Source organism: Ochlerotatus camptorhynchus, unplaced genomic scaffold (assembly GCF_037179485.1).
Source record: "Ochlerotatus camptorhynchus isolate MF236.1 unplaced genomic scaffold, CSIRO-AGI_Acam_v1.1 ptg000550l, whole genome shotgun sequence".
NCBI lineage: Eukaryota > Metazoa > Arthropoda > Insecta > Diptera > Culicidae > Ochlerotatus > Ochlerotatus camptorhynchus.
The window spans coordinates 4608353-4625669 of record NW_027041033.1 but is presented as its reverse complement, the minus strand read 5'-3'; the positions used below and the strand labels follow the sequence as shown (position 1 = coordinate 4625669).

At 39.3% G+C, this 17317-nt stretch overlaps 1 protein-coding gene across 3 annotated transcripts in view; it reads right to left on the bottom strand.

Annotated features, from left to right (window-relative positions):
• Positions 1-17317, bottom strand: part of LOC135713306 (uncharacterized) — a 170906-nt gene that overhangs the window by 42655 nt on the left and 110934 nt on the right. For 2 of the 3 annotated variants that reach the window (XM_065236389.1, XM_065236390.1), the window contains one exon: positions 77-587. The exons of the other annotated variant lie outside the window; for it this stretch is intronic. In XM_065236389.1, coding sequence (XP_065092461.1) covers positions 77-434 — 358 coding nt within the window. In that variant the 5' untranslated portion in view covers positions 435-587. Of the gene's footprint in view, positions 1-76; positions 588-17317 lie in introns of those variants that run through there. 3 annotated transcript variants of the gene reach the window in all.

Below are 17317 nucleotides of genomic sequence, written 5' to 3'. Positions count from 1 at the left end.
CCGCAGGTCGCGAGTTGAAGGGCGTGTTAATTAATTGTTAGTAGATATCAAACAAAGACAAAGCCTCAATAAATACCTTTCTCAGTCAAATAATCCATTTTATCACAAACACCTTCACAACCGCCACCGTTCACTGTCGTCCCATTTTCCGGAATGGTATCCGAACCGAACAGAAATTTATGCAGCAAAAAGTTCTCCTTTGTAGCTGCTGCTGTTGCTGTCTTATCACGACACAGTTTTCGAAGTTTTTGATAATTATTGCTTTGCTTCTGCTGCTGCTGCTGCACCCGCTGTATGTGTCTCAACTTTCGCCGCTGATGTTCTACCAACTGCTGCCGGAGCAGTTCCAGTTGCTGCTCTTGCTGTATCGTCGCCGTTATGGTGGACATATTTCTTATGATTTTCCACAGAAACACAAACAAACACAGGAACATTTAGGGGGCACTTATTCGCTTGTCACTATCTTCGGTCTTCCTTTTGCCGAAATTGCCACTATTTCATGACTAGTCAGAAAATCTTTTACCACTTTTGTACGCGTTCTTTCCGAGGTAATTTCTCACCTCCAACTGATGAGTAGGGTTGATTCACTTGAAGAAAAAAAAAACAAAACTTCGTTCACGCACACTAAAAAAGCTATCAGGCAAGGGAACCTTCTTTCAGCAGTAATAAAGTAAACATATCAGCACACATGCATTGCCATTGGAATGCGCTGCGCGATAAGAAAAATGCTGTTCAAACATAAGACCTCGCCGGGCCCCAGCCAACGAGCAGCGATTTGGTTGTTATCAGTCTGTGCGAACACACACGGTCGGTGGTTCTTCTCGCAAGACTTTCACTACCTTCCAATCCAACTGACTTCATCCCTGAAACCGTTAACTACTGACTGTGCGCTGATAAGGATGATTTTTTTTCGGTTATCAGTTTTCCGTTGAATGCAATCAGAGGAAAATGCCATATACAACTCGGTGGTGCAACAGAGATCAGTGAGTCTTTGCTCCGTGGGTGCGTGAGTATGTGTGTGTCTGTTATCAGCAGTCGATGGATGCCGATATCGGTAAAAGAAGGGGCTTTACTAGGAAAGCTGCTGTATGACGTGTGATAGGGTGAGTTTGTAGTTGAACCATTCGGTTGATAAGCCCCATATGAGCTGGACAATGTGACTTCTGTATGATGTCATGAGAGTGTAATCTTGGAATTAATTCATAACGAAGAAAGCGGAAATGTTGGAAGTGATGGAGAAACAACACTTTATCACACATGAATAGAAGTTCGATGATATTTTACCGAATTTCAAGCACTGAAGGTTCGTTAAAAACCTCATTTTGACTGCAATTGTTCGCACAAATAACTTCAGAAAGCTATCTGTTTTATGTTAAGCACTATATCTGTTTATTTTGAAGGAGTTTGCATAGTGTTAATGTGTTAAAAAATATAAATTGGGTAACATGACCTGTACCGAACAATTCAGATGTTGAAAGCAGAGTAAAATAGAAGACTACATATCAAGAAAACTTGCAACACGCCTCTTTTCTAATACGTCCGCTATGAGACAGATAAACTAGAAGACCATATGCATTTTGGGACCAATTTGAACCTAAGTATGGCTCTAAATTACGTTCTCAAAGTTGATGAACTGGTAAAAAGTGAGGTTACGCGACGCTATTGGTTGCTTCCACATATGCTCTAGCGCAGCACTACTGTATCTGTCCCTTGGATTTTGGAAAATTTGCTAGTCGCCTTGATGTGATGTCTTCGGTAAAATATTAGACGTAAAAGCAGATATTATACGAAACCAACCAATCGTGACCTCTTCACATCATGTAAGATATAAAGTAAATTTAACAAAATATTTGTGTGTCCCCAAAACAACCTGGACTTCAGATCTGTAGACTCAATTCAGCATTCATCTAGACTTAGATTTTAAATGGGCGTAATTCCAAAATCACCTTAAATATTTTTTTAAGCGATTGAGCCTGGAAATGCTCAAGATGTTCAGGGATATCCGGAGAACTTCATGGATATTGTTCATGAAGTTTACACAACTCGAGAAAAATTTATTGAAGACCCAAGAACCTCAGCGAAGCTAGGTCTAGCGATCTTCAAAGATCATAAGCGCAGTTATAATAACTTATGGCAAGTTCAGGCTTTCGATTATGTTTAAAGATATGTCAAAGTTGGTTTCGATAAATTCAGAACAGCTCTAAACCTTAGGAAAACGTTGAGAAACATCAGGATGTTCCAGAAAATTCAGGGGGGTCCAGAGAAGTTTAAAGATTTTAAGGGCAGTTCCATTTACTTCAGAGCGTGCTACCAAGAACTTGAGGAGAATTGCGAGATCTTCAGCTTCAAGAACATCACGGAAGATCAAAGCACCACTAAGCTTTCATTATGGAATTCCCGACTTTTGGTCGGTTTTTCCACGAAAATATTGATTTTACGAGTGAAGAAATGTACGTCTTCTAGAAAGTTTCAAATGCGGAAATCTTGCAAAGACCATTGCAAAACTCCCTAGATAATCTGTCCTTCTGGGCCAGAAATTTGAGGATCGAGTTTTCACCGCAAAAAAACTGAATTGTTAGTGTTTACAAGGAAACGGTTTCCTGCCCAACTGCGTCTAAATCTTTTGGACATTATCCAATCTTTGACCTTCAAATACCTTGGAGTCTGGTTTGATTCAAAATACACTTGGGGTACCCACATTACGTATTTGAAACAAACGGTCTTCCGGGGTGCTCATCAAACTGTATAAAACAACCATTCTTTCAATTCTTGAGTATGGATCGTTTTGCTTCTTCTCGGCAAGAAAAAGCAACTTAATTAAATTGGAACGTATCCAATATCAATACGTATTGTACTCAACAAACAATATGAACCCAGAGGTTCTAGCGGGCGTAAAACACCTGCAGAACCGTTTCTGGGAGCTCTCATTAAGAGTATTGATCAAATGTAGTGTCAGTAACAACGTTGTGATTGAAAACTTCGAAGCAATGCTCGAATTGAGCACCCAGTCTAGATTCGTGCGTATCTACCTTAATTGTATGTCATCGGATTAGCCTTCCGTGCTATAGCCCCCTCGTGTACGGTTTACTGACTACAGTTCCCCCTTTGACTATGACCTCTTCATGAAACAGACTATTCAAGGAGTTCCAAATCCACTTTGACCTATCTCAATTCTCCGTATTTTTGCTGAAAAGTACCAACCAGTCAATTGCAATAGAAGATTTTGCACTGATGAATCACGCATTGATGGATCCACTGGCTTCGGTGGCTTCAATGAATACTCAACCGCCTTCCGGAAACTTGTTCCGTTTATGTAGCTGAGCTAGCAGCAATCAACTTCGCATTGGGGATGATTTCCGATATGCCCATAGACCATAACTTCATCTTCGCGGTTAGTCTCAGTTTGCTGGTCGAAAGATCATATAGGATTACCTTTGTATGGGTCCCCTCACATTGCTCAATCCCAGCCAATGAGAAGGCAGACTCTCTCGCAAAGCTAGGCGCACAACAAGGCTAGATTTATGATAGAAGAATTTCAGATGATGAATTTTTCCCATTAGTACGTAAGAGTTCTCTTCTAAGTTGGCAAAACGATTGGACAAGTTATTCTCTTGGGCGGTGGTTACATTCCATTACTCCAAATGTTTCTTCGAGAGCGTGGTTCAAAGGTCTGGATGTAAGTCGGGGAGTCATTCGCGGGATGTCAAAACTTATGTCCAACCACTGCTCGCTAGACGTACATCTCTACAGAATAAACCTCGTTGACAGCAATATATGGAGGTGCAAAACCGGTTATGATGACATCGATCACGCCGTTTGGCGTTGCCCGGGTAATGACGCCTCCAGACAACCCTTCCGTGAAGTAAGAGATGTATTGGGAACCCGTGATCTTCCCTACATGCAGGCGATCTACGAACTCCTTTGTTTGTCCGATGTTAGAGTTTGATGTGACCATCCCCTCCTTTCCTCACATTTTTCAGCCATTGTGTCCCAGTCTTATTATCCACCTGTTTCTGTGCTACTTGCCCCTGCCCAGCCAGCATTTGGTCAACCGTTCGATAAAAGTATCTGAAGGAGGCTTCAGAAACCTGTTTCCTACCTTGCTCCTTCCAATCGAAATTGTTACCCATTAACCGCGAGCCCGCCACGAGTAATTGGCACCCAATACTAACCTAGATTTACTGCCGGATTACGGATTTTTGGCACACGACTGAGCCTAGTAAATAAACGAACTAGTTTAAAAAAAATGCTCATAGTAAAATGTATGTAGTTTAGAAAGACAAAGAAATTTCTAGACTAGAATTTGGCTCTATCAGTTTGAGAAATATAACGGATGTACATTAGACTAAGGCAAAATTTGAAATTTTGCTCCACAGTGCCCAAACGGTTACAAATTGGGTCCTGGTGAGCATCACAAAATTTGAACTCATTTAGTAAGAAACTGACTTGGCACACAGCATTTGAAGTTTATATGGAAATGAGCTGAAATTTTTGGGAGGTAATCAGAACCCGATTTGGATCCTTTTGAGCACTTTCGAGCGAAACTTGCAAATTTTGCATCAGTCTAATGTACATAAGTGAATGTCCTTCAAATTATCTTCCTTAAAATTCCTGTTCACATTTTCTCAGACATCTATGGTATGTTTTTAAGAATTACCTGAGTAGTCTTCTCTTAACGATATTGAAATTATATTGAAAATTGCACTCTTTTGGAATACTGCCATAAATTTCTTAGAGTTCTCTTCAGCATTTAGTTGGAACTCTTCTCTGAATTCTATTGGAACTCTTCCCGAATTCTATTGAAACTCGTAGGACTGCTAGAATTTTCATAGAACTGCCCTCAGAGTTTGATTCCCATGGAAATCTTCTCAGTATTCCATTGGAAATATTTTCTGAAATCATAAGGAATTCACCTCCAATTTTCCATAAAATATTATAATTCCTCAGAACCACATTCAATATTTTAAAACGTCGTTGTAATTTAGCCTGGAACTTTTCAGGAAGTCACCTCAGAACTTTCGCCGATTTTTTCTAATAATCCTCAACAGAATTATTTTGAAATTATCATTAGAATTTTAAAGGAATTCTCCTCAGAATTTCAAAATTTTCTGTAAAATTTACTAATCTAGATCCTGAAGACTGAAAATTACTTCAAGGTACAATCCAACCTTGATCTTTGTTTCAAATCTGGAATCTTAATCACTTGAAAATCTGAAAACATCTCGAATATTTGAGATTCAGAATCATAATAACCCACAGCTTGAGACTCTTTGTCTAAGATTCTTGAAAATTTCCTCTAAATTGAAGTCTATCTAAATAATTTTCGGTGATCCCAAAATATTGAAGGTTTTTGTTGGTACGTAATCTTGATTTTTTGTGTGTTAAACCTCGGAGTTTGTTCACTAGACCTTTTTTTAATTCAATGCTTCTAAAACAATTTAGTAACATCCTTCAACTTCTCCAAGCTTCCGGAAAGAACCTGAATCTTTTCTAAGAATTTTCCTGAACATATTGGCGAAACGGAGATCCTAAAGCTACAAAGTTCCCCAAACTGATACGAAGATCCTTAAAATTCTAAGAAGTTTTATGAACTTCTACAAATATCCTGAACTTCTACAACGTTTGCTCAAATTTTGTGAAGTCCCCTGAACTATTAAGTTTTACGAAGTTCTACGAATTACTTCTACAAAGTTCACAGCACTTTTATAAAGTTTCTTGAACTTTCATGACTTTCGATGATATTCTGCGAAGTTTCTTAGAGGTCTACAAAGTTTGCTGAACTTTTACGGAATTCCTTAAACCATTACATTAAACTTTAACAAAGTGCCGTGTAATTAGGACAAGATCCCGGAACTTCTATTAAGTTTCCTGAAATCAAACAAGGTTCCCCAAACTTGTGCAAAGTTCCCACTTTTACGAAATTTTCCCAAAGTTTTACAAAGCTCACTGAATTTCTTCGAAATTCTCGGAAGCTCTTTGAAGTTTTCCGAATTTCTATTAAACTAAACTTTAACTCCATCTGAAGATCGATTTTTCGATATTCAGGGGACCTTTAACATCGATGGAGTTAAAGAAACATTCCTGAACTTCAGCGAAATTTCCCGAGTCTCTACAGTACACTAAATTTAGATGAAATTGCCTGACGTCCTTTAAAATTATCTGCACTTCTACGAAATTCCCTGAAGTTGTACAAAGACCGCTAAGCTTCTATAAATTTCACTGAGCTTTCTCAAAGTTAACTGCACTTCTAGAAAGATTCCAAAACTTCTAGGTAGTTCCCTTAACTTCTACGAAGTTTTCTAAAGTTCTACGAAGTATCCTGAAGATCTATGATGTTCCTTGAAATTCCCTGAACTTTTAAGAAGTTCTATGAACTTCTCTGAAATTAAATGATACTCTGTTAACTTTTTCATCCAGAAATAAATAGACATCATGCCATGGACCGTAAGGTGAATCTGGCTACATTCGGATACCCGAAATCGGTTCTGGTAGGGCTCAAAAAGGACGCTTCCAAAACCTCATGTACTGGTTATGATTTTTCATCCAGAAGTAAATAGACATCATGGCATGGACCGAAAGGTGGATCTAACCACATCTGGATACCTGGAATCGGATCCCGTAAGGCCCCAAAAAGGACACTTCCAAAACCTCATGTACTGGAAGCATGCGATGGCTCATAATTTATGATTTTTGATCCAGATATACATAGATATCATGCCACAAAAAAAAGGTCAATTTGACCACATGCGGATAACTGGAACCGATTCCGACAGGATTCCAAAAATTACACTTCCAAAAACTCATGTATTGGCACCGTCCGACGGCTCAAATTTTATGATTTTTCATCCAAAAGTAAATAGACGTCATGCCAAGGACCGTAAGGTGAATCTGGCTACATCGGATACACGAAATCGGTTCCGTCAGGGCTTCAGAAAGGATACTTCCTAAACCTCATGTACTGACGATTTTTCATCCAGACGTAAATAGACACCATGAAATGAAAAAAAACAGGTGGATCTGTCGACATCCGGATACCCGGAACCAGTTCCCAGGGGTCTCAAAAAACGACATATTAAATATTTATGATTTATTATCCAGAAGTAAATATACATCGGAACCAGGTAGCCTAAATGACCAAATTAAAGAAATCTTGGGCAGGGTGCCATTCTAGAAACCTTCATCTTTCATTTGAGGCCAATAGATCAAGAATCGGTTCAAAAATTGATGATTTTTGGGAGCGAGTAGCAGTTTGGGTCTTTTTTGACCCGCTAACTTTTTCCTAATGCATTTTGGAAGGATAAGTAATTTTTAGTAAGAATTCCAAAAAAGTGTTACAGTTTGCATTTTCCACGAGCTTTTCAAATTTAAAAAATCAACAAGGACATTTGCTCAAAATCTCCTTGTTCATTTTTTTAAATTTAAAAAATATACAGAAATCTTAGAACAAGAACTCAACATTTTTAATAAAAGTTCTTGTTTTCCAATCTAGTTCATTTACAGGGCTATTATAAGATTTAAAAAATTTGATCCGTGAAATCCACACTTGGAGTTCGAAACTTTAAGACTTAAATATTTTATGAGATCTTAAGCTTAAGTAAACTTTAACTTTTAATGTTTGACTGAAAAATTAATCTCTTAAAACTGATTGTTATATCTTGAAATCGATTGTGATTATTTCCACAATCGATTTCAAGACATAACAATCAGTTGTGGTTTTAAAAATAACATATCTTTCACGCAATTAGAAAAATAGTTTTCTCGTAAACAAACTGGAACTCAGGAATTTCTCTTACGAAAGTGCTAACGTACGTCTGTACTTCAATTGAACGAGAAACAATCTTTCTGGAATACAAATAACAAACAAATATATCATGAACAGGCCCCAACAAAGTCACTTTCAATCGAAAATCGTCAAGCGACGGTGAAGCTGTCAATCATCACTTTCAATTGAGAGTCATTCTGTCTTCTCTTCGAGCAGATCCCCTTCAACATAAACATAACAGCTTTCGATCAGTTATCATGCTGTTTGTTTTGGCTTGACTCGTTTTCATTTTGTCTTTCTTTGTCAAATGAACTTACTTTCGCATTGAAGCCAGGCCTTTTCGATCCAAATTCGCGCAGTTTTTCTGACTTTTGTGGATTGTTTACTCGGTTTGTTTTAAGCGCATGCGCATAAACCTGTGCACGTGGATGTCAAATTTATCATTGTCGGGTGGTTTGTTTACCCATCAATATGGGTATTTTTGGAATCGAGGTGAAGTCTAGAGACCGGAACTCGATGACCGACGCCATTTTGAAATCCAAAACGGTGGCATCCGATTTCAGAATAAGTGGGGAATACTGACACCGACCCATCAATATGGGTGTTTTGAGAGTCGGGGCGACGTATGGAGATCGAAAATTGATATGCGACGCCACTTTAAAATTCAAGATGATGACTTCCAGTTTAAAAAAAAGTGGAAAAAACTGTCAAATACCAATTAATATAGGTTATTTTTTTAATCGGGGTAACGTCCAGAGGCCGTAAATCGATATCTGCAGACATTTTGAAATCCAAGATGGCGGCTTTCGATTTCAGAAAAAAAAAGTGGGAATAACTGATGCCGACCCATCAATATGGATATTTTCGGAATCGGGGTGATGTCGAGAGATCGAAAATTGATATGCGACGCCATTTTGAAATCCAAGATGGCGGCCAAGATTTCAATAAAAAGTGGGAAATACTGTCAAATACTCATCAATAAAGGATATGTGGAATCGGCATGTCGTCTATAGACCGAAAATCGATGACCGTCGCCATTTTAAAATCCAAGATGGTGGCTTCCGATTTCAGAAAAAGAGGGAAATACTGTCAAATACACATCAATATTGTTATTTTTGGAATCGGGATGACGTCTAGAGGCAGAAAATCGATGACCGACTTCAATTTGAAATCGAAGATGGTGGCTTCCGATTTCAGAAAAAATGCGAAATACTGCTATACACCCAGTATTTTTGGAATTGGGGTGACTAGAGATTGAAAATAAGTATGCGCCACCATTTTTAAATCTAAGACGGTGGCTTCAGAGTTGAGGAAAAGTGTCAAATACCCTCAAATATGATTTTTTTTAACGGGGATGACACGTAGATGCCAAAAATAGATGTCAGACGCCATCTTGAAATATAAGATAGCGACTTCTGGTTTCAGAAAAAGTGGAAAATACTGTCAAATACCCATCAATGTGGGTATTTTCAAAATCAAGTCGTCTAGAGGCCAGAAACCGATGTTTGACGCCATTTTGATATCTTAGATGGCGGTTTTGGTTCCGAAAAAGTGGGAAATACTGTCAAATACCGATGAATAAGGGTATTTTTGGAATCGGGGTGACATCTAGAGGGCGGAAATCTATGTCCGACGCCAAATTGAAATTAAAAATAATGGCTTCTGATTTCAGAAGAAGTGCCAAATATCGTACAAATGGCGTCGAATATCGATTTGAAGCATCTACATCCGTTCTGAAAATACCCAGATCTTAGGGTTTTTTTTTTCAATTTTTGTGAAACCCGATGGCCATTGGATTCCAAAATTGCGTTGGATATTGATTTTCAGCATCTATGCGTCGTCCCAGTTCCGAAAATACCCATATTGTAGGGTATTTGAGACTTTTCCTGAGCCCGATGGCCAACATCTCGGACTAAAAAATGGCCTCGTTAATTTATTTTTTTTCATATAAAATAACATTTTATTACTACATATAATCCAGATGCCATCCCTAACGGCAACCGATATTGTGCGGATACTATATTTTGATGCCTGATAACGTAACGCGTGACAAGTCTAATGAGCCCCGAATTGAAGTGAAAGTGGAAAAAAACGAAGGAAGCAGTTTTCGAGTCATTCATTGCGTTATTGAAGCAAGTGTTTGCTTCAAATAAAATGAACTGATGCACTTGACAAACGAAACAAGCGATAGTCAAGTCATGTTTGAGGAGTTATATTCATTGTGACTCGGCAACACGAAAATGATATAGCTCCAAACGAAGCGATTCTGCGGAGAGTTCATTTTCTTTTCTTTGTTTCGAAAATGCAGAACCCTGAGTTATAAAGGGTGTCCACGATGAAATTGCCACACTATAAAATTGCTCTAACTTTTTAACCGTTGGGTAGAATTTAATGAAAATTTGGGTGGATTTAGTTCATAGTGCATTATTTACATCCTGCAAGTTTTAAAGTCCTGTGATCAAAACTCGCGGAAATGGAGTCGAAAGAACAGCTCGTGCGTGATAAAATCTTGCGCATTCATCACGAGAACAAGGATCTCTCGCATCGTTCCATCGCTAAAACGTTGGGAATCGCGAATTCCACGGTGTCGCGAGTGATTAAGCGGTTCGAGGAACGGTTGACCACCGATCGGAAGCCCAGAAGTGAAGGAAAAAGTATTCCGTACAACACCAAAAATCACAACCGCGTAGTTGGGGCCTTCAACCGAAATCCGAACGCCTCCGTTAGGGATGTGGCTAAGAAGCTGCACCTAAGCCGAAGTTTTGTCCAGACGGCCAAAACTAAGGCTGGGCTTCGAACGTTCAAGGTACAAAAGGCCCCTAATCGCGACGAGAAGCAGAACAAGTCCGCCAAAACCCGTGCCAGGAAGTTGTACCTCAACATGCTGACGAAAGTTGAATGCTGCATCATGGACGACGAAACATATGTGAAGGCCGACTTCAAACAGATCCCCGGCAACCTGTTTTTCACGGCCAAGGATAAGTTCAGCGTTCCGGAGCATGTCCGCACTCAGAAGATGTCCAAATTTGCGAAGAAATTCCTGGTTTGGCAAGCCATCTGCACGTGCGGGAAGCGGAGTGCACCTTTCGTGACCCAGGACACGATGAACGGACAGGTGTACATAAAAGAGTGCCTCCAGAAGCGGCTGCTTCCTCTCCTGAAGGCTCACAACGTCCCAACAATCTTCTGGCCGGATTTGGCCTCATGCCACTACTCCAAGGACGTGCTGAAGTGGTATGCGGACAATAAGGTCAATTTCGTGCCGAAAATGTTCAACCCTCCCAACACTCCGGAGCTCCGCCCCATCGAGAAGTACTGGGCGATTATGAAGCAGCACCTTCTTAAACGACCTAAGGTAGTGAAGACAGTCGAGGAACTGAAGAAAGTATGGGTTTACTTGCAAAAAACGGTTGATTCACAGGTTGTGCAGAATCTTATGGCCGGGGTTAAGGCCAAGGTGCCGGCATTTGCGTATGGACTGTAAATAAAATACGAGTAAAATGGTAAAATGAAGTTTAATAGTTATTTCTCAATCCCTGAAAATTTGATGGCAATCGGATGAAAACTCGAATTTTGCGAATCAATTTTGTGTGTGGCAATTTCATCGTGGACACCCTTTATCAGACCAATCTCTGAGTCGACATGTCGAAATGTTCAAAAATGAGCTAAGGAACCGACTGAAACTCAAAATATTAAATAACAATATGCGAGAACAGTGCATTAGTACATATAAGCATTGAGCAAAAAAATGAAGAAGTGCATTTTATGTCGATGTGTTCTTGACATTTCATTGTTCATACTTGGAAATTATTTATATATATTTTGACAGCTTCTGAATGGAATTCGGAAGATGGGATCAGTTTGCGTCCCAATCACGATCGTCAAACAGTTGATGGTAGTAACGATTGATACATGTCTATCAATGTGCTTGTCGATGCACTCTCCATGACAATCCATCAAGTTGACGAAAGAAGTAAAAAGCAACTGGTGAATGTCATCTTCGGTGGTGATCCATCACCGATCTGGTCATTCCCGACAATCACGACACTTATCTGTGCTTATTTTGAAGCAGTTGCTGCATTGCTTGCTTATGTGAGTGTGTTGGTGAGTGAGCCCAACAACTTCCGTTTTATTTTGCCAGCTTTGTTTGTAACCCGAGACGAACATTGTCATTGTTTTCATTGTCTGCTGTCGTTTTGCTTTTTCTCATCATCGTACTGCAGAAGTCTTCACTGTTTTCGCTGTGCTTTACATCATCAGCAACGAGTGTTACGTTTTGCCTGTAAGCAGCGACCATTACTGGTGATGTTTGTGGTTGTGGTTGTTTACCATGTCTCTACCTCTCACTGCTTGACAAAACGTTCTGTCAGCGATAGTCGGTTGATGCGTTGACAAATGTCGAGTGGGTGTCATGATATTTTGCATCACTGGTCCCAACTAATGAATGCTGACTATTACATTAAAGAACATTCAATTAAAACCTGTATTGATACTCAATAAATTATTAATTTGCTAGATCTCGATCAAAAGTTTTATAAAGTAGCTCTTTTGTTATTAATATGCTTCTAAAAACAAAATTTTATAGCATTTTGAAACATATTTTGGATCCGGGTACAATAATGGGTAAAAATAATGCATACGTGTGAATGTAAGAAATAGTTAGGAAATATGAGAGAGGAAGAGCTAAGAAAACCAATTTAGAAGTTGGTGACAGATAAAAGTTCCCCGGAAGGAGTAGGCCCTTTACAAGATTCCGCTAGCTAATCCAAGTAAGAACTCTACAAACTACAAGTACTGAGTCTTTTCATCAGTACACACCAAAAAATTCTGAATTTTACTGGCGATGTAAACATCCATGCATGCAAACATTCATACATGTAAACTTCCTTTTCACGTAAACTAGCAACTTGCAAGAAATGTTGCAAACAAAAGTGGACAGTTGCATACGATATATGGGATATTACATGACATGTCTCATAAATTTACACGATCTATAATCTATACTTGTATGATATATGACGCTCCATTTATGTGCATCATACACACTTAGAAAAAATAATGTAAATTTAGGTGCCCTGAGACTGACATATACGAGCGTCAATTTTGACATAAAATTGGGTCATAATAGACGCGCAATTCAGCTCAATCAAACGTACATTTCGTCGAGTACCGAACTTTTCAGTCTCGGAGCACTTAATTTTACATGACATGTTTGTTTACGTCTCATCCTTTATGTCAAAGATGGATTCCGTCACGTGTAAAATTAGGTATTTCTAAGTGTGTAGTAACGGAAATTTACACTACTTTTTTTTAGCAGTGTAGAGACCTAGCTTCATAAAGTATTTCTAACGGTCTGAATAATGCATTACAATTGTTTTTTTTTCCACAAACTATGAATGATGGACATCTCATGACCCGGAACTTTTCAACCCAGGACATCCTGTATTGTTTGTTCCGAACATGAAAACAAACTTATTGTCAGTCAAGCGTTTGGTACAAAAGAGTTTTCAAGTCTCGTTCGACAAACATGGAGCAAAGATTCATAGAGATCGAACCCGTTGGAGTTGTAGTGGAACTTGTTGGGAATCTGTTTGCGTGTTTTTCGATCCGATTCACTGCCGTATCTGCTTATAGTTATCATGGAAAAGCGTTTAATGTTCTCCAAATTATTCTAGAATTTTGATCAAAAGGCTCAACGTCCTTAAGTATTATACAAATTTGCAGCACGATCACTTTATTAGGTATAAGTCGGAAGCTTCGAAGAGGTTTATAATTGAGGTCAACTGCGTTCGCTGTTTGGCTAGTATGAGACCTGGAAAATCTCCTGTATATTCTAGGAGTAAAATGTGGTGATTTAATTAGTGCAGATTAGCAAACCTGTAGCGAACCAAATTCGTTTCGTTCCAATTCAGCTGAGCAAAAAATATTAATTCCAGTCTGTTTGGCAATAGCCGGTTCCAGACCAGACGAGATCTTGCAACACCACCGCCATAATCAATTCTAATTATTCCTATCCACAGTCCCACACACACACACAATTGGAACGAGCCAGCTTCGTGAATCGGACTTTGATGATTGATTCGTCGTCGTTTCGGCAGCACGTGCACATGAGGAACTATCAGAACGGCGAAAAACCTATAAACAACCGAGGCAACCAAATTAATTCGGAGTTAGTCTGCATGCAGGGATACCTCACGTAGTGCTCATTTTTTTCTACATCTCAGGTCGGTAGGTGGTAAATCTAAAAATTTATTAACACCCACTTTACGGTCAGCAGTCCAAGCCGAGTAGAACCCCACTCTCTCGGCGAGAGATTTCCGTGTTTTGCACCAACGGATTTTTGTCGGCTGGTGGAAGTCAAGTGTTTATCGACGATGACGACGACGACGACGTAGCACAAGATGTGTTATTCTTGAGCGGAAAATAGCGTGCTGCGGGCTATGAATTTATAATGTCCATTACTTTGGGCTAAAATGGGCCCATCTCAAGGACTGCGGGGAAAGGCCTTGGCCCGAGCAGTACGCTCAAGGTGAAGGAAAAGGTCCTCGCAATCGGACTCGTTAAAATGGAAATTGATGGAATCTCACCGGAAACTTGTAACGGTAAGGAATTTCCTGGCGTTGATCAATGCTCTAAAATTAATTAGAAACCGATAGAGGGAAAAATTCGGAAATGGGTGACTCATCATTCACTCCACCAGAAAGTGGGGCGCGATGGAAACCAGAACCCAGAACAGTGAAGCGCTTTCGTTGCTGGGTGCAACCATGCGTCATTCTTCCATCCCACAACAACGGTTGCAAGAACCGTTCTTGTTGTAGGAAGTCTACGGAGCAGAGAAGTTGGAGTCGGAGACTTCCTAATTGATGCAATCGGGTTAATTCTGTATCAGAGAAACACTTTTTTTTTTCTCCCCCCGCACAGTTCATTCGCATCGAACGAGGCATGGATTCCGTTCTGAATGCGGTCCGCCAGTTTAGTGTAATAACAGGCTCAATTGATTTGACTTTCAGATGACGGTTGTGGCAATAAAATATTAAAATATAACGAAAGTGGTATGCAGTGTATGTACGTCGCACGCGAGCGCGATTGTATTGTACCAATACCAACCTATGCTTGCTTCCTAAGTGAACCCCGCCGATTCAGTATGCTGTGCACTGTGGGTCAAAGTCGTATTCTTTCAAAATGTGTCTGCATTGGATATTCAGAGGGTGTTTAAGGGTTTCACCTATGAAGATTACGTGTGGTTTTGTGTCAGTGTAGCATTTTTCCGAACAGTCTTCAAGCAATGGAAATCTTAAGTTTATTTCTAATTGTTTCGCAAGTAAAGTGTTAAAGGAGGATCCTTTTGATTCACTGATTTGGTCTTAAAGGGACAGAACGTGGAAAAGTGAAAGAACGAACTACACTGAGAAAATTATACACACTACTTCTATACGAGCAGAACAAGCTCAAAGCAGGCGTCAAAAGCTCGTTTTAGAAAAATACGTTAGCATTTTTTCGCAATTAAATTCCACCTAATTCACAAGCAAACTTGATTAGCTTCAATTGTGAGCGGCTAGTGCTAACCAAGGTTGTAAATACTTATTACAGCTAAAAAAAAAAAAGTTTTTAGGAAGCACAAGCTTTTATCCAGCACTGGCTAATGTAAGCATTAAAGCGAAGACTCCAAATTAAGAAGACTGGCAACTCTGCCACAAATCAGGAGACAGTAAGGGCAACGCCTCTTCTGAGCAAAAGTGGAACCTGTGTATGATGGTGTGTGTTAACTCACGAGTGCATTCACAAACATAGGTAGCAAGCCAACGGCTGAAAGTCTCCTTAATAAAGATATAAAAAAAAACATAGGTAGAAATAATTAGCTGTCAAAACATTGGTTTTATTATGATTGTCGTAAAAAGTGAAACGTTTCTTTCTTTGCTTTATTCTGACAACGAGTTAAAATCCAGCTGTAATTGAACAGATGCGTAAGTAAATTTGTTTTGAAAATTAAAACTATGGCAATGATGCCATTGACAATGATGGTCGGACCTTCCTCGATCATTAATTTGCTATCTCAGAATTTTCTTCCACTTTTCCTAAGCCCTTTAGTGATGCATTTATGGGCATTCGTATGGTGCATTAGTAAAATGCATGCCCGTTCTGCATGGCTTTGGCATCTGGCCCAGAGCTGGTAAATATCACGGCCGTCATGTGACGATGAGAAAACAGGACGTCTCACTATCACGAGACGAAACTACCTATCATTACCTTCATTTTTCAATGATCAAGCACTCATGAGAATAATTCTTATGCGGTTTTGACATCAACATTTCTAATTGATTTAGATGAATTTAAGCAAACAACCGTATGTAATCGGTAGAGTGAGTATATTATTAAGATTTTCTCGGTACAAGTAACTTTAATAGCATTAAATGAGCTAGTAATTACGATGATCACAACACTGTCACGTTCTGTGATGACAAAACATTCGATGAGATTTTGAAGAAAATCTCTATCATCGTTTTTCATCGAATGATAGTGACAGAAGTATCTCTGCAAATATCACGTGAGTTCTTTCATTGAAAATGACATTTGCCAGCCCTGATCTGGCCACAACGAGGGGAGTTAAGTTGTGACGCTCGGCAACTTGGCACAGTACTCGCTGACCATTTGAATGTCACTGGTCAATCCGACACTGTTATCATTCTCTAGAAGGGGTTGGTCGATTCCAAGAATTATTAATGCATACAGAGGATCACATGTTCTGACAACATCTAAAATGGAAATATATACCGTTTGGGATTGTAGTCCTCCAACCTTTCATTCTTATTTTTTCCAACATTAGATCCTGCTACGCCTTCCGTTGGATCGTGATGTAGGTACCGGATCTGTCTTCTTTTTGAATCCTTGAATTTTCAGCAGCTTTCGAATGACGGCATTTCACTCAACGGAGGTGGAAGCCGCCAATTCCTTATATTTGATTGCTTTCAACAGGCAAAGTAAACAATATTTCGGTTCATCGTACACAAGTAAAAGTTACTTTCACTAGGTATCGATTCAAGTTTCAATCCTCTACTTGATCCACCATGACCAGTTTTTCGGTTTGGAGTTGAAAAACTACCGGCTTGCTGTGATTAGGATACAAATTGCCGTGAAATTTTGTAGAGCAAAACGAAAACAACAACGAGTACCGTGTTATGATTATACGTTTAGGTAACATTAGGTCACACACACAGTCACTGTTAATGAGCAGTCTCACAAACACTTGTGCTTCAAAGTTCCACCTTTGATTGTCAGAGGCGCTGTTATCAGTGACGTTTGACATTTGTATGGGAGAAGGGAACAGTTGTGAGTCTTCTTGATTTGTAGTCTTCGATTAAAACCAATAACCGACATTATTCAGTGCTTATTATTTAAATAAGTAAGAGGTAGCATCCAACACACGACCGTAGATTTGACATAGGATTACGTGCTTGATATCAAGATTTGGCGACTGTGTTAGGGAAACCAATTTTTTGCAGGCAATCGGTGATAATTTTGATCAACAACAGTTCGACATTTGTGCAATTTGCAATA